The following is a 23,542-nucleotide window of genomic DNA, read 5'->3' on the forward strand; positions in this document are numbered from 1 at the left end:
ATTACACCCGACACAACAAACGAAGCCAGCACCCCAATCATTGCCCCCGCTTGCCCACCACCCTGTAGGAATATTTATATTCCTATATGTGACCTATGTAGATATTGGTTTAATATTAAAGTTCAAGTTCATACCTAAAGTTGGATTCTAATATAAAAGACGATACCGTGATGGATCGGTTTCGATTAAAGAGTTAGAATCGGGTGTATTGATAACCGTCCTCTCTTACCTCCAATTCTATTATTATTATTATTATTATTATTATTATTATTATTATGGATATATAAAGAACTCATTACTATATATATATATATATGAAATGTACGTAAGGTATATAGTATGTATATATATATATATATATTAAAGTAATGGTAGTTAGTATATATGTATATACATTGCCGTGATTAAATTGAATGGCGGTTACTTATGAAAACCACCACCAAGTTAGTTATTCAATTTCAACCATTATGTATTTTGATACAAGAATCGGTTGGTGTATAATTGGAGTTATATATGAAGAGACGCAATCTCTCATAGAGGCATGTGATAACTATATATATGTGTATCCATGCACATACCAAGACACAAGAAAAGACATGCTCAATACGTGAGTTGCATGACAGAAATCTACATGTCTCTCATATACAAAGTTCACGGTATTATGTATATATATAGTATACATTAAAGTTGAATCTTTATCCATTAAAAGAATCATAAAGGCTTGAGGTCAAAGAGGGGATAACATCAATTGGAGAATTCAGTCAAAGAAAGGACAAATATCAACCGCAGCTTTTAGGGGAAACATCAACTCGTGGAATTCCACCCTACATCAAATAAAAGCTATGGATGGAGGTTGGTAAATCATCTCTTTGATGTGGTATATGTTATGGTTGAATTAATACAAATCTAGAATGCGATTTCGGTATAGAAATCGGTAAAGCATCGAAAGATGGCTAACAGTTGGTATCAGAGCCAATATAGATTTGGTTAATTCACCAATTTAAGTGTTCAAAATTGAAATACTAATATCATTATTTCTTTTTGATGTTATTTGATTCCGCTGCGCATTGGGTGATTGTTTCATGGAATATTAAAACATAGAAATTGAGTACAGAGAAAACGCCAGACCGAGCGTTCAGACACCCGGCCCGGGCGTTTTCAAAGGATACGTCGGTTGGTGAACGCCCGGTCGGGCGATAACAGTTGTTTAAAACGCCCGACCGGGCGATCTTTCTGGAGTCCGGCTATGCATGGTATTCGAACGCCCGGGCAGGCGTTTAGGCGGTATAATAACGCCCGAACCGGGCAAACTCACTGACAATTCTGAAAATGTTAATTTTAATCCTTTTAAGATGCATGTAGATGTTATATGACTTGTTAATCACCAAAGTGGTCTTGTTATATGATATTATGATTATGGAAAAGGATGAAAGGTTATTTATTGATCATGATTAAAGGATGCTATAAATGACATGAAAGTTGATTGATCAATAACTTTATTATCTATATACTTGGATATCACCCAAAGGTGGATTATTGTGTATATGTTAATAAAACAAAAAGGATTAATCTTGTCTACAGTATCATATGTAGTATGTATACCCAAAGGCAACATTCTTATTTGATATGTGTATGATATAATTGATCATTAAAGTTTATTCTAGCATAAATGAAAGTATGTGTGTTTAAGTATTGCCCAAAGGTTGCTTGAATGCATGTTATTTAAAGTTTATTACAGTTCTGAATTTGTGTTAAAGTCTCAAAGCACTAATAAAAAGCATGAATATATGTCGTAGCCTCATAAAATATGTATGCATCTGCAAACTCTATCGTTAAGTTCAACGGGCAGAACTATGGTGAATGGTCAGAACAGGTCCGGTTTTCACTGGGTGTTATGGCGCTTGACCATGCCATACTTACGGAAGATGAACACTTAGCCATTACAGAAGAGAGCTCCGAAACGGAATAGTCTCCATATGAGACTTGGGAGCGCTCTAATAGGCTAAGTCTGAATCTTATGAGGATGACGATGGCGGAAAGTTTCAAGCCATCTATGCCTAAGACAGAGAATGCAAGGGAATTCATAGAAAAGATAAAAGAGTGTTCACAATCGGAATTGGCTGACAAGTCAATTATAGGGAGCTTGATGAATGAGCTCACTACAAGAAAGTTTGACTGATCCTAGCCAATACACGGTCATGTAACACACAAGTCAAACTTGACAGCAAGACTCACGACCTTGGAAATGGAAGTTCATGAATAGTTCTTGGTTCAATTCATCATGAACTATCTTCCACTTGAATTTGGCCAGTTCTAGGTGAATTATAACACCATTAAATAAAAATGGGACTTTAAGGTTTTAAAGGTCATGTTAGTTCAAGAGGAAAGGAGATTAAGGAAGATGAATTACCAAGTTGTGAATCTGATAGGTCATGAAGGAGCCGGCACCAGTAAGGGTAAACCGAGTAAAGACAAACGTAAGGATTCTTCTTTTATGAAAGGCCTCGAAAAGAAAATACAGAAGGAAATGAAGTGTTTCTTCTGTGGAAAAACGGGACACTTCAAGAAGGATTGTCTGAAAAGAAAGGCATGGTTTTGATAAGAAAAGTAAACATAACAGTTTCGTTTGCTTTTAATCGAATCTTTTTGAAGTGCCTGATAATACTTGGTGGTTAGATTCTGGTGCTACTACTTATGTGTCTCATATTGAACAGAGATTTAATGTTAAGATTGTAAAAGTGTATTTACATTGTACAGAAATGATTACTTCTATGGAAGTGGTACAGTGTTTGATTCACTCTACAGTTTCAATCTTGATGTAAAGTTTTCTGAATCCTTGTTTAATATTGAAATTAGAGGCATAAAACGTAGTATGTCAAGTGAAAGTTCGGCTTACTTGTGGCATCAAAGACTAGGTCACATATCCAAAGAAAGGATAATGAGGTTGGTAAAAAATAAAATTCTTCCTCAATTGGATATTAGTGATCTAGATATGTGTAAAGATTGCATAAAGGGGAAGCAAACTAAACACATAGTAAAGAAATCAGCCACAAGGAGTTCTCAACTTCTTGAGTTAATTCATACTGATATATGTGGTCCTTTTGATGCACCTTCGTGTGATGATAGAAATTATTTCATCACCTTTATTGATGATTTCTCACGGTATGGTTATATATATCTATTGCGTGAAAAGGTTGAATCAGTGAATGTCTTGAAGATATTCATAGATGAAGTGGAAAGGCAACTAGATAGAAAAGTAAAGGTTGCAGATAGAGGTGGTGAATTTTACGGAAAATTTAATGAGTCTGGACAATGTCCGGGTCCATTTGCAAAGTACCTCGAAAGTAAGGGCATTTGTGCACAATATACAATGCCCGGTACTCCACAACAGAATGGTGTAGCGGAAAGGCGGAATCGTACTCTTTTGGATATGGTTAGATGCATGTTAAGTGGATGTACTTTACCTCTTTTGTTGTGGATTTATGCATTAAAGACTGCAACGTATATGCTTAATCGAATTCCTAGTAAGGCAGTTCCAAAGACCCCTTTTGAACTGTGGATGAGAAGGAAACCGAGTTTAAGGCATATACGTATTTGGGGTTGCCCTGCAGAAGTAAAGTTGTATAATCCACATGAAAAGAAGCTGGATTTAAAGACGGTCAGTAGATTCTTCATTGGCTACCCAGATAAGTCGAAGGGATATACATTCTATTGTCCTAACCATAGTACGATGATAGTTGAGACAGGAAATGCTAGGTTCATTGAAAACAATGAAACTAGTGGGAGTAATGAACCTCGTAAAGTGGACTTTAATGAAGTTCAAGAAAAGGTTGTTCATCCACCTATTGTTGCACCTAAGGTTGTTGTTCCTATTGAACAACATGAAGTGCATAACCCACTTGTTGAGATTGAAGATGAACCAATCATAATTCAAGAACAGAATGATGAACCAATAGAATCAAGGCGATCAGTAAGGGAACGTCAATCGGCCATATCGGATGATTATGTGGTATATTCTGTTGAAAGTGAATGTGACTTGATCATTGATAATGACCAGATCTCATTCCAACAAGCCATGGAAAGTTACAATTCTGAAAATTGGTCAAATGCAGCAAAGGATGAGATGAAATCTATGGACGATAACAATGTTTGGGACTTAGTAGAATTGCCTACAGGTTTTAAAGCCATTGGTTATAAATGGATTTAATTAAAAAAAATGTGATTCGAAAAGTGACATTGAAAGGTACAAGGCTCGCCTTGTCGCCAAAGGTTTCACTAAAAAAAGGATGGCATTGACTATAAAGAAACCTTCTCTCCAGTTTCAAAGAAGGATTCTTTAAGAATTGTGTTGGCTTTGGTGGCTCATTATGATTTAGAGCTTCACCAAATGGATGTAAAGGCTGTCTTCCTAAATGGGGTACTTGAAGAGGAGGTATACATGAAACAACCCAAATGATTTATGGTAGAAGGGCAAGAACAATTAGTATGTAAGTTGAGAAAATCAATATATGGACTCAAACAAGCTTTTAGACAATGGTATATAAAGTTCAATGATATCATTGTGTCATATGGTTTTTGTAGAGATCATCGTTGATCGATGTATCTATATTAAAATCAGTGGGAGCAAGTTTATTATATTAGTCCTATATGTTGATGACATTTTGCTAGCCGCAAATGACATGGGATTATTACATGATGTAAAGAAATATCTCTCTTCGAACTTTGAAATGAAGGATATGGGTGAGGCATCTTATGTGATCGGGATAAAGATATTCCGCGATAGATCACAAGAATTGTTAAGTTTGTCTCAGAAAGGATATATCAATAAGGTCTTAGAGAGATATAGAATGGATAAGTGCTCCATAGGGATAGCTCCAATTCAGAAGGGAGAAAAGTTTAGTAAAATAAAATTTCCGAAAGTGAATTGGAGCGTAAAGAAATGGAAAAGATTCCTTATGCATCAGTGGTTGGGAGTTTGAACTATGTTCAAACATGTACGCGACCAGATATCACCTTCACGGTTGGTATGTTGGGTCGATATCAAAGTAATCCCGGAATGGACCACTGGAAGGCTGCAACGAAAGTCCTCAGGTACTTGCAAGGCACCTAGAGCACATGTTTATGTAAAGATGATCTGATGACTTAAATGTCATTGGATATTCAGATTCAGATTATGCCTGATGCGTCAATGGTAGAAATTGACGATTGGCTATTTGTTCCTTTAATTAGTGGGAACAATATCATGGAAAATGGAAAATAGTTTGTCATTGCTATTTCCATTATGAAAGTTGAATTTTGGTTCGCTTTGAGGCCAAAGTTCATGAAAAGTAATTGCGAAACATAAATCTTGAGACTTGGGATTGTTAATATTATGGCCAAGTCACTAAGATTTTGTTGTGATGATTTCGCAGAAATCTTCTTCATAAACAAAGATAAGTACATAAAAGTGTGAGTACTTATTTGTAAAGGAAGAAGTACAGAAACATAAAGTGTCCTTTTGAACAGAATAGAACAATATAATGAGAACGTTTACGTTAAATGAAGGATTACCCAAATGGCCATGAAAAGTATATGGGTATTATAGAGAAAGCCTTGCTATATGAATTATATTATGCTCATAAGGAGTAAGACACTTGGAATTCAATAAAAGTCTATTTCTTTGTGTTTATTGATATGTTATCATTAAGGTTTGTATACAGTATGGTTCTTAGATAACATATGTTGAATTGAGAATAAAGGTTCATCTCAATGGAAGGATCATATGAAGTTAGAATTGATTTGTGATACATGGAATGAATCATGTCGACTAAATGATTGTGTGACCGCCATGATTCAATCAAGTCTAACTTTATAGGTATTTAAAGGATATATGAACTTGATATTAAAATGCGCAGAAAAGTTACTAAACCATTAAAAGATACAAAGGTCAAGTGGGAGAATGTAGGAATATTTATATTCCTATATGTGACCTATGTAGATATTGGTTTAATATTAAAGTTCAAGTTCATACTTAAAGTTGGATTCTAATATAAAACACGATACCGTGATGGATCGGTTTCGATTAAAGAGTTAGAATCGGGTGTATTGATAACCCTCCTCTCTTACCTCCAATTCTATTATTATTATTATTATTATTATTATTATTATTATTATTATTATTATTATTATTATTATTATTATTATTATTATCATTATTATTATTATTATATATAAAGAACTCATTACTATATATATATATATATATATATATGTACGTAAGGTATATAGTATGTATATATATATATATTAAAGTAATGGTAGTTAGTATAAATGTATATACATTGCCGTGATTAAATTGAATGGCGGTTACTTATGAAAACCACCACCAAGTTAGTTATTCAATTTCAACCATTATGTCTTTTGATACAAGAATCGGTTGGTGTATAATTGGAGTTATATATGAAGAGACGCAATCTCTCATAGAGGCATGTGATTACTATATATATGTGTATCCATGCACATAACAAGACACAAGAAAAGACATGCTCAATACGTGAGTTGCATGACAGAAATCTACATGTCTCTCATATACAAAGTTCACGGTATTATGTATATATATAGTGTACATTAAAGTTGATTCTTTATCCATTAAAAGAATCATTAAAGGCTTGAGGTCAAAGAGGGGATAACATCAATTGGAGAATTCAGTCAAAGAAAGGACAAACATCAACCGCAGCTTTTAGGGGAAACATCAACTCGTGGAATTCCACCCTACATCAAATAAAAGCTATGGATGGAGGTTGGTAAATCATCTCTTTGATGTGGTATATGTTATGGTTTAATTAATACAAATCTAGAATGCGATTTCGGTATAGAAATCGGTAAAGCATCGAAAGATGGCTAACACACCCACCAGCGACCGCACCGGCGGGAACACGGCCTCGTGCACCGTTCCCAGAACTCCCGGAGCGAGGCCGCGAGGTAGGGCTCGTCCGAGGGTGGCTGCAGCTCCGCCCCTAGGAGGGCCCACATCACTTTGCTCGATAGTCCCACCAAAATCTCTATCATCAGAAACAGTAACAGGAAGTATAAGAGCATCACGGCGATGGGGTGCAGATTCCGAGAAGAGAGATCATTAAAGTTGCCATTGCGATTTCGGAGGGTAAATTGATGGGCAGTTTAGGGGACGGTGAGGGTGAAGGGGAGAGTGGCGACGGCGCTGAAAACGGGGAGGGATTTGGGGGGATCGGAGTGGAGAGTGCCTGAATCGAAGGAGAAGAGGAGGAGCTTGAAGGAGGCGAGCCAGGTGAGGAAGAAGGCGGTGAGTGCTCTGATGAAGGCGGAGGGGGTGTGGAGAGGAAGAGGACGGGGATGATTGAGATCAAGCGGCATTTGCCCTTGGGGAGTTTTGCGGAGACCAATCGGAAATAGGAGAGGGTGGCCACCGCTTACAGCCAAACATAAAAAACAGGATATTGAGAAACTTTGTAATGCAACGCATAACTAAAATTTTTAACCAACTTCAAATACTAAAAGCTTAGAGCATCTCCAATGCCGGCGAGCGGACAGGTTAGTCGATTCCCGGCGCTGGCCGATCCGCTCGCCGAACCATTGGAACCGGTGAGCGCCATTTCAGCGTAAAAATCGGCGACCCTACGCCGATTTTTGGGCGCTGGCCGATCCGCTCGCTGGTCGGCTGGCCGCCATTGTAGGCTCCCGATCGGCGAGCGATCGGCCAGCTCAATTTTTTTTCCGAAACACTACATATACGCGATTTGCATGTCATTTTCATTCGCACCACTTGTTTTAACGAGTTTTCTCTGCATCTTAATTTCTATACAAGAGCAACAACGTGAAATGAGTAATTCGGGTGGTAATAGTGATGGTAGTGGTGGGGATGCTGAGGAGTACGAACGGCAAATGAACGAAGAGTTGGAGGCTTATACGTCCCGCGAGATAAGCCGGTTGATACAAAGGGTCTTGCAGCCGGCGGTACCTCGACCTCCATCCGTTGTCCACCGACGAGCAGTGATTGATCGGGATCACGTAGCTGCACATCAGCATGAAGACTACTTTGCGGAGGAGCCGCGGTTTGGGGCGCCTCTTTTCAGGCGGCATTTTAGGATGCGTAGGGCAGTGTTTATGCGTATCATTGATGCTTTGGAGCGTCGATATTTGTATTTCCGGTTCAGGTACGATGCGGCTGGCAGACCCGGCCACACACCTATACAAAAGTGAACTGCGGCAATCAGGCAGTTGGCCTACGGAGGCGCGGCAGACATGTGGGACGAGTATCTCCACATCGGTGAGACGACTGCCCTGGATTGTCTGAAGTATTTCTGTCAGGGCGTCATTGAAATATTTCGTGATCAGTATCTTCGAAGCCCTACCCCTGAAGAGTGCCAGGATCTGATGCAGATGCACGGGGAGAAGCATGGGTTCCCCCGGATGTTGGGCAGCATAGATTGTATGCATTGGGAGTGGAAGAACTTCCCTGCTGCCTGAAAAGGGTTCTACACGGCCGGCTACAAGGGAAATAATCTCACGATGATCCTCGAGGTCGTAGCTGATTACCGGCTGTGGATTTGACATGCATATTTTGGGGTAACCGGGTCGAACAACGACCTTAGCGTCCTCAACTCGTCGCCCCTTTTCAACGAGCAGTGCCAGGGTGTCGGTCCGGCCATCAGTTTTATCGCCAACGGGAACCAGCATGATATGGGCTACTACTTGGCGGATGGGATATACCCTAGGTGGCCCGTCTTTGTGAAGACGATCAGATGCGCATCAGATGAGATGAATACCTACTTTGCGGAACGGCAGGAGTCGGCGCGCAAGGACGTAGAGCGCGCATTTGGTATGTTCCAGTCTCGATGGGTGGCAATTAGGGGTCCAACGCGTTTGTGGCATGTCGACTGCATTGCTGATATAATGTACATCTGTTTTATCCTGCACAACATGATTGTCGAAGATGAAGTTGTACAATCTATGTTGAATTTTCCCGTATCTATGTCGTAAATTTAATTCCGTATTTTGTGTGATTGTTAATTATTTATTTTTTATAATTTTGTTTATTATGGCTAGCCTATTACTTGTCCAGTTGCATGTCCTGATGATGTGACAGAAGAAGTTTTTAGTACTGATGATGTGGCCGTTGAAGTTTGTGGGTAGCCTATGGCTGAACTATTACTATTGGAGATGCTCTAAATCACATCGATGGAATTGAGATAGAAGAAAAAATATTTTTTATCTCAATTCTCATTTATCTCGAGTCCCCTTTGTGTGTGTAACTGTGGCAGCGTTGTTTCTCTTGTACTGTACTGTACATATGTTTCTTTCCTAGCACAGACTCGCTCCCTTTTCTTTTTAATTTTCTCCAACTATCAAATCAACGGATAGGTTTTGATTTGGGCGATGCGGCGCGGCAGAGCGGCGGCGATTCACGGCGGCGAACTCAACGGGTCTGGTGTTTCTAGTAAGGATGTGAGATTCCGTGGCGTGAGGAAGAGACCATGGGGCCGATTCGCGGCTGAGATCAGGGACCCGTTGAAGAAGACTCGCGTGTGGCTCGGCACCTTTGACTCGGCCGAGGACGCCGCCCGCGCCTACGACGCCGCCGCTCGCTCCCTCCGCGGCTCCAAGGCCAAAACGAACTTCCCCCTCCCCCCCAATTTCAATCTCCAAAACCCTAATTTTGATCCTAACCTTGCCGATCCGCTCATAATTGAGCACCAGAGACTGAGACCAACCTCTAGCGGCATGAGCAGCACCGTTGAGTCCTTCAGCGGGCCCCGCCAGCTGCCTCTCCGGCCGCCGAGGAGGTATCCGCGTATGGCTCCAGATGATTGTCGCAGCGATTGTGATTCTTCCTCCTCCGTGGTTGATGACATCGCGTCTTCCTCTTGTAAAAACCCTCTGCCTTTTGATCTTAACATGCCGCCGCCTCTCGACGCCGTTGATTCCGATTTCGAAGAGCTAGCTTGCACGGCGCTCCGCCTCTGACGAGCTTTTGAAACCATTTGGTTAAATTACCGATATTTTCTTCTTTTTTTTCGTTTGGGGCATCTTTGCCCCATTTTTCTTTTTCTTTTTTACTAGCGAAAAAAACCAAAAAAAAGGAGAGATGAGAATGCTCATTGATAAAGATGGATGACTGTTTGAAGAGAATTCAGTTTATAAACTCTAATGTGATCGATACAAGGATGTTCTGATGTACAAGGTCGTGTTTGTTGTTGTTGTGTTTGTGATGTTATTTGAGATGATAGTGAACTTTGTTGCCATATCACCTCTTAATTTGATTGTGTATTGGTTAGTGATAGCTAGATGTCTCTTGTTAGTAAAGAACGTTATGATACTTGTGCATTTAGCACTCAATTTTGCTATGCTAGCCTTTAGATTTGTAGGTTTGTTTATTATATGAGTTTCAAGTTAAGATAAATAGGAAGTTATTCTGGTTTTATTATGTTGTTGTGCTGCTATGGTACATATTATGAAATTTCAATGCCAGACTATTGTTTTCTACTTGTTCTTTGGATTTAAGCTCTCTTTGCCGCACAATCTTGTACTGGGTTGTATCACCTGGTGGCTTACATGAAGATTGATCGGTTCTCTTGATTTTGGACAACAAAGGGATTTTATGCCTCTACACCTTCATGTGTTTCCCTTGGCTTATTATGTGTATGTTTTATGTAACTCCCCACTAGTCTTCTTTCAGTGATTGTTTATCAATATGTTGTCACTAATTTATTTACACAGGTATTCCATCTATGGTTGAAATGTGGTTGCTTCACCAGAATGTGTGGGGATGGGGGACTTTTTTACGTGTGTTTGTCACTTGGTTAACTAATTGTGAAGCTATTCCTGTTACCATCCTGATTGGTTTCTATTGGTCTTTTTTGGTTGTCTTTTTTAGAACTGAAAAGAACAGAATAAACGAATCATGGAGAATTAATGTGAGTTAACTGAAGTGATATCAAGTTTTAATAGCAGGTATGTGGAGCTTCAATGGAATCGAGTTTTCATTAACGGGTAGGTTGAGCTGAGCTGGAGTTGAACTCGAGACTTATGTCGTGGTTATGTGCATTTAGGATGATCATTAGGCTGTTGAATAAGATAATAATGCAGAGTATTAGGCTTATCTTCTACCTGTTGAGTATGAATAACAGTGTTGTGTTTATTGAAATCATAGGGGCTATCCATGCTTTTCTGACAGGTAGAAGATATAGTATAGTAGAACTTTTTTTTGTCAGTTTTTGAGCTATCCATGCTTTTCTGACAAATTGCTCTATGGATTTCTGAAATATAGTATAGTAGAACTTTTTTTTTTATAGTTTTAGCCTATCCATATGTATGAATGTTAGTATTGATTTGAGGTAATCAAATATGGCATTTGATGATGATTTAATGTCCTGTATCTGTATGGTTGGCGATTATTGCTTCTTTAGTTTTCGTGATTAGTAATCGAATATTTGGCTTATCTGTCTTAACTTTATGGCTACGTTGATGTTCGATTGTCAAACATGTATAGAAATTGTTGAATTTAACTTCATTCTACAAATTAGACACCTTACTTTGTAAATTTGTTGACTTTTCGGTCTTAGTATATATACTCCACTTGCTTGAATATTTGATGGGATGTTATATAATGAAATGGTCAATAAAACAAAATCGATGGAAATTGACATTGAATATAATGAAACATTACTTGAATTACAATGGATGTAACGTGAGAAATGTATATCCCAAGAAATTTGAGATATTAAGCATAATATTATAATCCACAAATTATTATATTTTTGGACACTAAAATGGATACATTTAATAAATGCGCCATTAATACAAAACTAGATCCACAGAAATGACCGATTGATTTAACAAGATAGGTTGATAACTATGGGCCACCACGGCGCACCTCGACCCTGTCTCGGTCTCGTCCCGGCAGGCCGAGCCATCTTTGCAGCTGGCCCATTTCGCCAAGTGGCTCGTGTTGGGGGAAGGGGACGAGCCAGCGCACCACGCCACACCCCCCCTACACCTGGCTTGCTGGCTGTTAGCGTCGAATTTTTTTTTCATTTTTTATTATTCAAGTTATCTTGGATTTATCTATAAATACTATATATTCATCACGTAATTTATTTTACGCCAAATAAACTCTCTCTCTCTCATTTATAATCCAATTCATCCTATAATTTTTAATTCTCATTTTATATGAGTATGGACCCACCGAAGGAAATGCGTCGAATCCTAGTGGAATTGCTAGAAGAAGAAGAACGAGAGAGGCAAGCAGCCGCCGCGAACCCTCCTGTGCGGCGAAACCGGTGATACGTCCATTATGAGCGGGAGGTAGCCGCCGAAAGGCACTTTCGGGATTATTTTTTCCAAGCAACTACGATGGGGAGATGACTAATCTTGTCGCAGTTTCCGTATGCGCAAACAATTATTTTAATGCATCATCGCAAATACATTGGCGGCTCAGGAAGAGTTTTTCCAAGAACGAGTTGACGCTCTTGATTGGCCTAGTCTCACGACACTGCAAAGTGTACGTTCGCTATCCGACAGCTCGCAACCTGGCAAACCTCAGATTTTTTCGACAAGTATCTACACGTTGCATGAACCAACAGGCTGTGAATGTTTTGAAATTTTTTTTACAGTGACATTCAGACAGCCTTCGATGACGAATATCTTCAAACCCCTAACACCAATGATCGTCAATTGTTGCTTCGTCTTATCGAAGCAGTGCTGCTACATGTCACCCAAAAGTGTAATTTCATGACAATTTCACACCCTTACCCTACACATTTCCTCTTTATTTATGCACTTAGTCTCCACTTTTCCTCATTCATATATCACATACTTTGTATGTTATTGATTGTGACAATTAGATGGAAGCTGCACAAATGGTTGGGTGTGAAACAAGTTGAGAATCCAAATTCGAATGAGGGAGAAGAGGTCACTATGCTACCTTCTTTGAATCCATATTTGCAAGAAACTAATGAAAATTTTTGCATATGCTTTGAGTTTGTCCCTACTCATAACGTAATGAATAAAGGTACCAACCAGTTTGGCCCCCCTTTCTCCTTTCCGAAAAATGATCGCACCGACGACTCCATTACCACAGGAAGTGTAGCTATATCTTGCTTCTTCAAAGATAGCCATATTTCTGGTCTTGGAATATTTGACCAAGCATTGCATACAGTTTTTGTTGCTCTTCATGGCTCAAGCTTCTTTCTATCTGCAAATCAAATATATCCATGATTCGTCGCATACTAGTTTTTATATTAGTATTGTCACGTATGATTCACCCACCTGATCCAATATCATCTCTACCGAGCTTCCTGGAGCGAGGACAAATGATTGAAAATATATGTACGCAAAAATGGCCATCACCATCTGCAAATAAAAACAACTTAAAACGTTAAGTCACAAGAAAAATAACAACTAAGAATGAAAACCTGCATAGATTTAAAAAATGCTACTAGTACTCAAATGGAATTTTATTTTGGGATAATTTTACTTGATTAACATCCCATTACAAGGTGGGAGATTGGACAAGTTTAGTATAAGGATAAAATTATTAACTCATGAAAAAGTAAACCTTCCTGTAATCTGTACAAGATAAATGCAATCTAACCTGGCAATCCATCCGATCTGTAAAGCCGCCATGCCCGGGTATACTGTCACCAAAATCCTGGGAAGGTTGTGATGCAGAATTAGTAACTACTACTCATAAAAACTTAGTTGAGAAAATGGAAAAAAAAATGCAGACACCTTGATCTTAAAAGCTCTCTTTAAGCCACTCGCAAAGAAGCCTCCAAATGGTGCAATAATTGATGCGAATAAACCTAGCCATAAAGCGTGCCACTGCACTGGCGAGATCCACATTCCCTTCCAAGGTAACTGTTATAATATGAGCAAATCTACTTAATGGATAAAAATATTTATATCAGAATAGGAAACACAGTTATACAATGAATAATGTTATGCCTAAAATATCATCGGTCGATATGTCATTTCTGATATCTTCCTAGGATACATTTGACATAGGTGAGTTTGTGTTGCATACTTAATTAATAATTCAGGCTACAATACGTGAGTTTATATTGTCGATTTTTTACCACTGGAAATTCAACGGTAAAGAATCTACCTAATGCGGATGGATGATTTCAATGTATTGCAATAGTAGGATGCTAATGCAAATATATCTAGCTAGATAGAAACTCACCAATTGGGCAATATTATTAGGAAATGGATAATACTCGAGTTTGAAAAGTGGGCCAGGATCACAATGAAGCCAACCTGTGGATAGATCCTGCACTTACTATCAACACAATAACTATCCATCGCATATTTACATGCTTCGTTGTAGAGATCCTCTTAACGGGATTACCTTTCTTGGGCATGTCATCCACCGGAACTGTCCCAAAATATTTGCAAGCTACAAATGCAAAATATGAGTCATATTTTCATGGTTTTATCTATCCTGTTGTATGTTGATGAATGTACGTTTACCATAAAAGCAAACAGTACAGTAGCAAAAGATCCTCCGATGAAGCCCTCCCAAGTTTTCTTTGGGGATAGCTTGATTAAAGGCGTCCTCCCAAAGAAGAAGCCGAAAAAGTAAGCTGCTACGTCGTTGATTGCTATAAGAGAAGCCGGATGAATAAACCTGCATTAATTAATACCAGCAGCTCGTGAAAACTAGCAGCTACGAGAAAAAAAAGTCAGTAAATTGTTGCGGTACCAGAAAATTCCTTCGAATATATTAGCAACGGTGAAGGAAGACTGTGTGAAGACCACTATAAGAATCATGTGTGTCCATGCATACTGTCCAAATTGATACTTGTACATTCTCTTCTTTAGTGTAAGAATGAACCACATCACTCCTACAATCGAAAACAATAATGATAACGTTACGAGCAAAACAAACTGACGAGTAGAGTAGGAGAATTAATTCAAACCTGCAATGTAGAGGAAATAACAAATAACCATGTGATACTTGAAAAGGCTGTTCACGAGTTTATAGAAGAATTTATCTGAAGTAACAGTATTGACGAGATGTTGACGGAGAATTCGACCATACACATAAAGCATCGCTGTAAAGAAAAAATACCTGCACAAGGAAGGGAATGTAGAGATTGAATTTCAAACACAAGATGCTCAAGGGAATATAGTAGAAATAACGGTTGTGATGCTTTACCAATTGATAAGCCAGAATCCCGGAAGCCGCTTACTTTCATGAACTATTCTACGTAAATGAAATAGCTCGGCTGCCATTAATATTTGTATAATGACCACCATAGCACAAATATACAGATGGCCTAAATATAAAATCAGTATAACTCCCCCGAGCATCCATAAAGATGATAACGTCCGCACCCACATGGATCTATATTTATTTTGATCATCGACAAGTAAGTTGCTGCCTCCATTCAATTTGCTTACATCTGGGAATACCTGCAACCAAAAACCAGTCCCAGCTAAGTAAAGACTTTCTTGTGAGTAACAATAAACATATGCAAAACACCTCTTGTGACTTGGTATGTTTGCGGTGACGAAGTCGAGTGGAAGGAGAAGGTGGCGGACTTTGTTCCTTTTGCCTCATGTTGAAACTAATTTACACTCCCCTTGGGCCTCAAGGCTTGCTCATGAGTAACATATATATAGTAAACGAAAAGCCCCTGCAGAGGAGACACTACAACAAAAAAATCGGATAAGGACATTTTTTAATGCTATTAAGGACGCTAATTTGTGTGTCTAACTATACCAGCAAAGCTTTATAAAGTGTTTTTATTATTAGTGTCTCCACTAAGCTTAGGGACACAAATAAAAGCATCCTAAAAAGCAAAAGATTAAGATAATTTTTCTTCAACTCAGAGACACTTTCTTTTGCGTCCTAAATTATGGTTATTTTAAAAATTTCCAAACGAATAGTAATTGTGTCCCAATTTTTGTGTCCTTAAAAGATATGTTTTTTTTTGTGAGAGGGGAATCTATGTAACATTAACATGGCTCTTAGATTGGAAGATAAACAGCACAAACAAAAATACAAGCACAACAAGTATAGCCCTATTTGTTGAATGATTGTCCAAGCAATTAAGATATTGTGCACTAGTTGTAGTAGGGATACAAATAAGATTGTTTAGACAAATAATTAAAGGCGTTACATCATTATGTAGTTCGACTTCAACGTGAAACAATCCTTTTCTCGTCTAATTCAAATTTCCAATCAGCAGTAAATTACCATCTCAAGGATTAAATTTGCCTGTGACAGAAAATTGAACATCCTAATTTAATCCTATTGTAATTTTAATACGCCAAGTTAAAGATGTTGAAACGATCAATGATTGAGAAGAACATACAAAAAATTAAAAGAAAAGGTGATGCATAAAAACACAATTTCATCATACCTGTATGACAAATTCATATGTGAGTGATGACTGCAAAATCTGGTTTCTGAATGAAGAGAGGAATAAGAAATCAGAGCAAAAACAGCATCGCTGATTAACAAAAATGAAGTTTTATTGTGTGGATGAACAATAATCGGTGCTACTTCGATGGCTACATGTCTGCCACGCGTCGAGTTTTACTTTTTTGTCCATGCAACAAGTTACACTACAATAATTTTCATTGCATATTAATATTAGTATAACCATTATTTCAACCTACAAAATCACGCGAAAATTCCTATTCTTATTTTCACCAAACAAATTTAATCACCTCCGTCCTAAGATAAGCGAGTTGGACGAAAAAGTTACTCCCTCCGTCCTAAGATAAGTGAGTCACATTCCTTTTCGGGATATTCTGCCATAAATGAATCATTTTCCTTTTTTAAGCAAAAAATCATCTCACTTTCTACACATACTTTATTCACTCTTCACTTCTCTATTTTTCTCTCTCTCATACTTTACTCTCTCCACTTTACTATTTAAATATCAATTTTTTAAATCTTGTGCAAAAAAATGTGTTTCACTTATTTTTTGAGATAGAGAGTGTTAGAAAAACTAAAACATGGTGCTAGCTGGATTTATATTCTCTAACAATTTTCATTAGTGTCCCCCTAAGGAAATATTCCTCTTATTCAAAAAAATAATTTTATTGCACGACTTTTAGAGTTTTAATAAGAAATTAATAAAGTAAGAAGAAAAAAGGAAAAAAGTAGGTAAAGTAAAAGTTTTAATAAGAAATTAATAAAGTAAGAAGAAAAAGGGGGAAAAGTAGGTAAAGTAAAAGGTGAATAATGCAGGAGAGAAGAGAGAGAATCAATAAAAAAAATATTAGAGAAAGTTTTTATTTTTAAAATAAGATTATTTTTCGGTGACACTCTAAAATGACACAATAAAATTATTTTTCATGGACAAAAGTTGTAAAAGAAATTTGAGTATAATACATGTATATAAAGATTGGTTATAGTGAGAACTTCGAATAAACCCACTTCATTGATTTGGTGGGTGAACTCATATCGGGCATGGGTCTATAATCGTGCCGACTAAGAGCATCTCCAATGGTAATAGGTCAGCCATAGGCTGGCCACAAACTCCTCCTACCACATTATCAGCACTAAAAACTCCCTCTGCCACATCATCAGCACTAAAAACTCCTCATGCCACATCATCAGGACAAGCAACTGGACAAGCAATAGACTAGCAATAGGCTAGCCACAATAAACAAAATTATAAAAAACAAATAATTAACAATCACACAAAATAAGGAATTAAATTTACGACACAGATACGGAAAATTTCAATAATAATATTTAAATTTTAAAAAATACATTAATTAAAAAAATTACATTAATTAAAAAAAATAACGGCGTGCAGTCCTCCGCGCCCACAACTCTTCAATTAAATCCTTTTGGAGTCGAATATGAGCATCCACTTGGCGCATGTCGGCGTGTGCCTTGAGGCGACCGACTTCATCGTGAGGTACCCCCCTTCGTACGTTGGGGGCGGCCACGCCGTGGCTTGGGCCGGCTTCATTAGCATCGTCATTGGCCCAACTAGTCAGTTGTACACCTTCATTTTCGACAATCATGTTGTGCAGGATAATACATGCGTACATTATATCAGCAATGCAGTCGACATGCCACAAACACGTTGGACCCCTAATTGCCGCCCATCGAGACTGGAGCACACCAAATGCGCGCTCCACGTCCTTTCGCGCCGACTCCTGCCGTTCCGCAAAGTAGGTCTTCCTCTCATCTGATGCGCATTTGATCGTCTTCACAAAGACGGGCCACCTAGGGTATATCTCATCCGCCAAGTAGTAGCCCATATCATGCTGGTTCCCGTTAGCGATAAAACTGATGGTCGGACCGACACCCTGGCACTACTCCTTGAAAAGGGACGACGAGTTGAGGACGTTGAGGTCGTTGTTCGACCCGGTTTCCCCAAAATATGCATGTCAAATCCACAGCCGGTAATCAGCTACGGCCTCGAGGATCATCGTGGGATTCTTTCCCTTGTAGCCGGTCGTGCAGAACCCTTTCCAGGCAACAGGGCAGTTCTTCCACTCTCAATGCATACAATCTATGCTGCCCAACATCCCGGGGAACCCATGCTTCTCCTCGTGCATCTGCATCAGATCCTGGCACTCTTCAGGGGTAGGGCTTCGAAGATACTGATCACGGAATATTTCAATGACGCCCTGACAGAAATACTTCAGACAATCCAGGGCAGTCGTCTCACCGATGTGGAGGTACTCGTCCAACATGTCTGCCGCGCCTCCGTAGGCCAACTGTCTGATTACCGCAGTGCACTTTTGTATAGGTGTGTGGCCGGGTCTGCCAGCAGCATTCTACCTGAACCGGAAATACAAATATCCACGCTCCAAAGCATCAACGATACGCATAAACACTGCCTTACGCATCCTAAAACGCCGCCTGAAAAGAGGCGCCCCAAACCGCGGCTCCTCCGCAAAGTAGTCTTCATATAGCCGCTGATGTGCAGCTACGTGATCCCGATCAATCACTGCTCGTCGGTGGACAACGGGTGGAGGCCGGGGTACCGCCGGCTGCAAGGCCCTTTGTATCAACCGGTTTATCTCGCGGGACGTATAGGCCTCCAACTCTTCGTTCATTTGCCGTTCGTACTCCTCAGCATCCCCACCACTACCACCACTACTACCACCCGCATTACTCATTTCACGTTGTTGCTCTTGTACAGAAATTAAGTTGGAGAGAAAACTCGTTAAAACAAGTGGTGCGAATGAAAATGACGTGCAAATCGCGTATATATAGTGTTTCGAAAAATTTAAAAAAATTGAACTGGCCGATCGCTCGCCGATCTGGAGCCTGCAATGGCGGCCAGCCGACCGGCGAGCGGATAGGCCAGAGCCCGAAAATCGGCGCCTGGTCACCGATTTTTTTGCCGAAATGGCGCTCGCCGGTTCTAATGGTTCGGCGAGCGGACCGGCCAGCGCCGGGAATCAGCTGGCCTGTCCGCTCACCGCCATTGGAGATGCTCTTAGAGCATCCACAGTGGTGCGGATGTCCCGACGGACATCCCCGCGGACATCCCAAAAACACCTCCTGCCACGTCATAAAGACTTCCCACTGCACTGCCACGTCATAAGGACTTCCAACTGCACATTGGCGGACATCCCCAAGGATATCCCGACAGACTTCCCACAATAATAAAAATTCACAAATTCATCAAATTAAACAATTTACAGAATTAAAATTTCGCCACGATTACGGAATAAAAATTTCATTAAATAATAAAAAGAAAGGTACATTTCAACAAAACAAAAAAAAAATAAAAAAAGTACACTTCAATAAATACAAATTACATCAACGACGACCCCTCTGCTGCCATACTTCTTCAATTATATCGTTCTGGAGTTGAATATGGGCTTGTTTGTGGCGCATGTCGGCAAATGCACGGACTCGCTCGACCTCGTCATGGGGGTATCCCCATACGTACATTGTCGGTGATCACTACCACCCGCACCGCTACCGCCCGCACCAAAGCCAATGCCACTACCACTACCACTACCACTACCACTACCACTACCACTACCAGTCATTCTGGATATATAAAAGAAACGTAGAGAGAGAGATACTCGTTAATACAAGTGGTGCGAATGAAATGAAATTCAACGAGCCGTATTTATAGAATTTTCGAAAAAAAAATATAAAATAATCGGACCTCCGCGTGGACGTCTGTGGGGTCAACACAATGGCGGACGTCCGCAAGGACGTCGCGACGGACGTCCCGGGAACGCCGTGGAACTCCAGTGTCCGCAGCGGACGTCCGTATCCGCATCACCACGGCGCAATGGCGGACGTCCCGCGTGGAACTCCGGCACACCGGCCGGACGTCCGCCGGGACAGGCGCCATTGTGGATGCTCTTAGGGGTGGCATTACGGATTTCATGTTGGGGGGGTTTTGGAGCCCCTTGCACAGCGGAAGACTTGTACAAACAAATAAATCAGACGTAGGATCTATTTGACCGATTATGGAATTAATCTATTCACATGTTAACACAGAATTGCATGCTAGAACGCAAATAATTCATGTTCATAGAATATAAATCCTAAACATGAATTCTACGGTTTAGAGTCACCGATTTGATTCTCCAAAGAATCGTCGATTGCTCGCGCCTTCTCCACGATGATCTTCAATACTAGACCACAGATCTTCTGACTGGTGTCCCGAACTGTATTCCGACATCAGGGTGGGCTGATCTTATCGAAACACTAGGACTCGAATAAAGAAGACATAACTTTCTCACGGAGGAGGAGCTGAAAATCTCACGGAGGAAAAATTCCTGAAATTTTCATCCCCCCTCTCCAATTAGAGATGGACGAAATTTTCTCATATTTTGAATAATGATTCTGTCTCTTTTATTCTTCTATTTATATTAAGTTCATATTGGGCCCAGTTAGAGATCTATGGAAGGTTTTGGATATGAGCTCCCCCAATTAGTTTTTTACTAATTAAATTGAACCCACAATTTAATACAAGCTTATATTGGAATATTACGAGCAGCCACTACACACGTAATATTGACCTCCCCATCCAAATCTGAAATTACAAGTAATCTGGGTTTCCATTTTGTTTATTATTATTTATTTCTCACGCTTAAGATAGAAATGTCCATTAATTAATTAAAGTCTGCTATGGACTTAATTAATTAACATCTTATTAATTCCAAGAGTGGACTTAGCAAGAAACACTTATTTATTATTCATGGAATAATTAAATTCCAACTGACCAGTTTCCGAATAATAAAACCTTGTTCAAGCTCCTCTTGAGGACATTATCAAACGAGACTCACCTCGCGCACGATTCAACATAATAGCAATCCTAGCACCGCTAGATAATGATCACCACTACCCAATATACCTGGATCGTTGGGTGACGAAAAACCCGCACCTTTGGTAAGTCAAAGTAGTAGATACTCAATATCGTATGCTCAATGCTAACGTACATTGATTAAGAAATAGATATTTATCAAAACCGCGTCTTTCAGTAGATAGCATAAAGACACGTCTTGCTGTTAGATTCATTCAGTGCTATACCACACCAACGTCATCTTATTTCAATAAGGCTTAGAAATAATCGGACTGACATTGCAACCTTTCACAATAGGCAGCCAAAGCCTATCTAGGTTGTGAAATTCTACTTTTTCTTTTGCAAAGCATTGCTTAGAACCGACTGTAGTACCTTAAAGTGAGCGCAACCCACGACCAGTCTACTAAGCAAAAGACTTAGGCTTTGTTTACTTCTTATGCATTTAAATGTTTATAAAATATCTTATAAACGCACAAGTAAACACAATGTAATAATATACTGATTCTATTCGTGCAAACTGCTCGAATAATACTGAATCGGGTTAAAAGTGGATTGTAGAGTTTTTCCGTATACAAGCAAGATTCCTATTCGTGCGAATTTGCTCGAAACATGCTTTTCAGTATACTAAACCTAACAATCTCCCACTTATACTCAAAACATGCTTTCGAGTATACCCACTGCCAAAAACTCTCCCACTTATACACAAAGCATGTATTGGAGCTAGATATATTGAACTACCATTCATTTCACATCATGTTTGAAACATGTTGCCACAAAGGCATTTTTTTGTGAAAAATCTGCTTGGTTGTTCTCTGATAATATCTTTTGTGTCACTATGTCTTTGCTGCGTACTTGATCTTTAATTAATTTCATCTCTCTATGTGATTGTTTAGCTTATGATCTCGTGTTCCTCTTGAGTTAGCCTTTGCTAGAGTAAAAATACTCATAGGTATACTCAAACTTACGATCAAAGCTACTAGGAGTATACTCCTAATGTAAACACATAAACTGAGGATGACTTACTCGATCACTGATTAGTCATAAGACTTAGTCAGTGTAACCTTAAGGACATTACATGAATGACTGGTAAACTAAAATATAGCGATTAGTCTTTCTCAAGTACTATGGTATATTCATTACCTCAATTCAAGTCCTTTGCCATGGTTAATATGATATATACTTGCTATGCAAAAGCACAACTAATATCAAACTTAGTACACATCATAGCATACATGAGACATCTATCTGCAGAACTAGTCTCATAATTCTTGTTCTCACTAAGCGTCAAACGACACTTGACTAGAGACAAGACAATTCCATCTTGAAAGGTAGAAACCTTTGCATGGAAATTCTAATGCTAAAATGTTCCAAGCTATGTGTAGATATAGGATTCCTAAGAGAATCTCAACATTCTTTCTAGCAATCTTAAAGACTTTAGATGCTTAGAATGTAATTAGTTTCTCTATAATCATTTATCTTAACTGGGTAGACAACCAGTTTCCTACGCTAGATGACAATCTTAGTTGTTTGCAACTTTTGTAGATTTCATCATCGTAGAGTACCAATAATACCATATTTAATGCACTTTCAACTTCCTTGTGCTTACTACACACTTAAAGAGCACACGTCAAATTCCAAACATTTGACAATCTCGACAAAACACTTATCTCTGATTTAGATGCTTGCCTAAGACCACAAAGGTCTTCATAAGCTTCTAATCATGTGTTTCTTGCCCTCTATTACATACCTATTAGGATGTTCCATGTAGATGATTTCATCAAGACTTCTATTAATAGAAAGCTGTCTTGACAATCATGATACATACATTCTAATTATGTAAGTGTTGATAGACAATAGGATCGAATAAATCTTGGCACAACGACAGCGAGAAGATGATATTTCTCTTTGGGCATAGCCCATTGTCATTGTCTAGCCATTTGATATCCACATTTACACTTGCAAATGTATTAGCTCCCACTGACTGACACAGCCTGTAGGTAGTATTGCAAGTCTTGTAAAACATGTTGTCTATCTAAGATTGTAGTTTGGAATCTATCACCTTTCCAAGGATGAATATCCAAATGAAACAATTATACATTATAGTTAAAGGGATTATGTTCAAGTTAATCTAAGACCGAGTCTTTCGACACTCTTAGACCCATGAACATGTAATGTTCCTGAGAACGCTCCCACTACGACATGGTTCTAACAATCTTAGGTGTTAATGTTGATTTTATTAGTGCAAAAGTTTCTAATGGTATGACTCTTTG

The 23,542-nt window shown here is 39.1% G+C and overlaps 2 protein-coding genes across 2 annotated transcripts; one reads left to right on the forward strand and one right to left on the reverse strand.

The window, feature by feature from the left end:
• The first annotated feature begins 9,262 nt into the window (after positions 1-9,262).
• On the forward strand, positions 9,263-10,272 carry LOC121749593 (ethylene-responsive transcription factor 3-like). The gene has a single exon (XM_042144166.1). It carries the CDS (start codon positions 9,394-9,396, stop codon positions 9,979-9,981), a length of 588 nt encoding a protein of 195 aa, XP_042000100.1. The 5' UTR covers positions 9,263-9,393; the 3' UTR covers positions 9,982-10,272.
• Positions 10,273-12,879: 2,607 nt separating this feature from the next.
• LOC121747395 (phosphatidate cytidylyltransferase 3-like) lies at positions 12,880-15,641 on the reverse strand. Its single transcript, XM_042141427.1, has 11 exons — positions 15,503-15,641; positions 15,176-15,432; positions 14,937-15,088; positions 14,720-14,861; positions 14,488-14,644; positions 14,366-14,413; positions 14,201-14,287; positions 13,747-13,875; positions 13,610-13,666; positions 13,285-13,368; positions 12,880-13,210 (listed from the first exon to the last, which is right to left on the reverse strand). Exons 1-11 carry the CDS (start codon positions 15,578-15,580, stop codon positions 13,121-13,123), a joined length of 1,281 nt encoding a protein of 426 aa, XP_041997361.1. The 5' UTR covers positions 15,581-15,641; the 3' UTR covers positions 12,880-13,120.
• Between the last annotated feature and the right edge of the window lie 7,901 nt (positions 15,642-23,542).

This window comes from Salvia splendens, chromosome 9 (assembly GCF_004379255.2).
Source record: "Salvia splendens isolate huo1 chromosome 9, SspV2, whole genome shotgun sequence".
Classification (NCBI taxonomy): Eukaryota; Viridiplantae; Streptophyta; class Magnoliopsida; order Lamiales; family Lamiaceae; genus Salvia; species Salvia splendens.

Coding starts and splice junctions, on each gene's coding strand:
- LOC121749593 (XM_042144166.1), top strand. CDS start 9,394: ATGCGGCGCGGCAGAGCGGCGGCGATTCACGGCGGCGAACTCAACGGG.
- LOC121747395 (XM_042141427.1), bottom strand. CDS start 15,580: ATGAGGCAAAAGGAACAAAGTCCGCCACCTTCTCCTTCCACTCGACTT. Junction 15,433..15,502: donor AACATACCAAGTCACAAGAG/GTGTTTTGCATA, acceptor TTTTGGTTGCAG/GTATTCCCAGATGTAAGCAA. Junction 14,288..14,365: donor GGATGACATGCCCAAGAAAG/GTAATCCCGTTA, acceptor TAGTAAGTGCAG/GATCTATCCACAGGTTGGCT.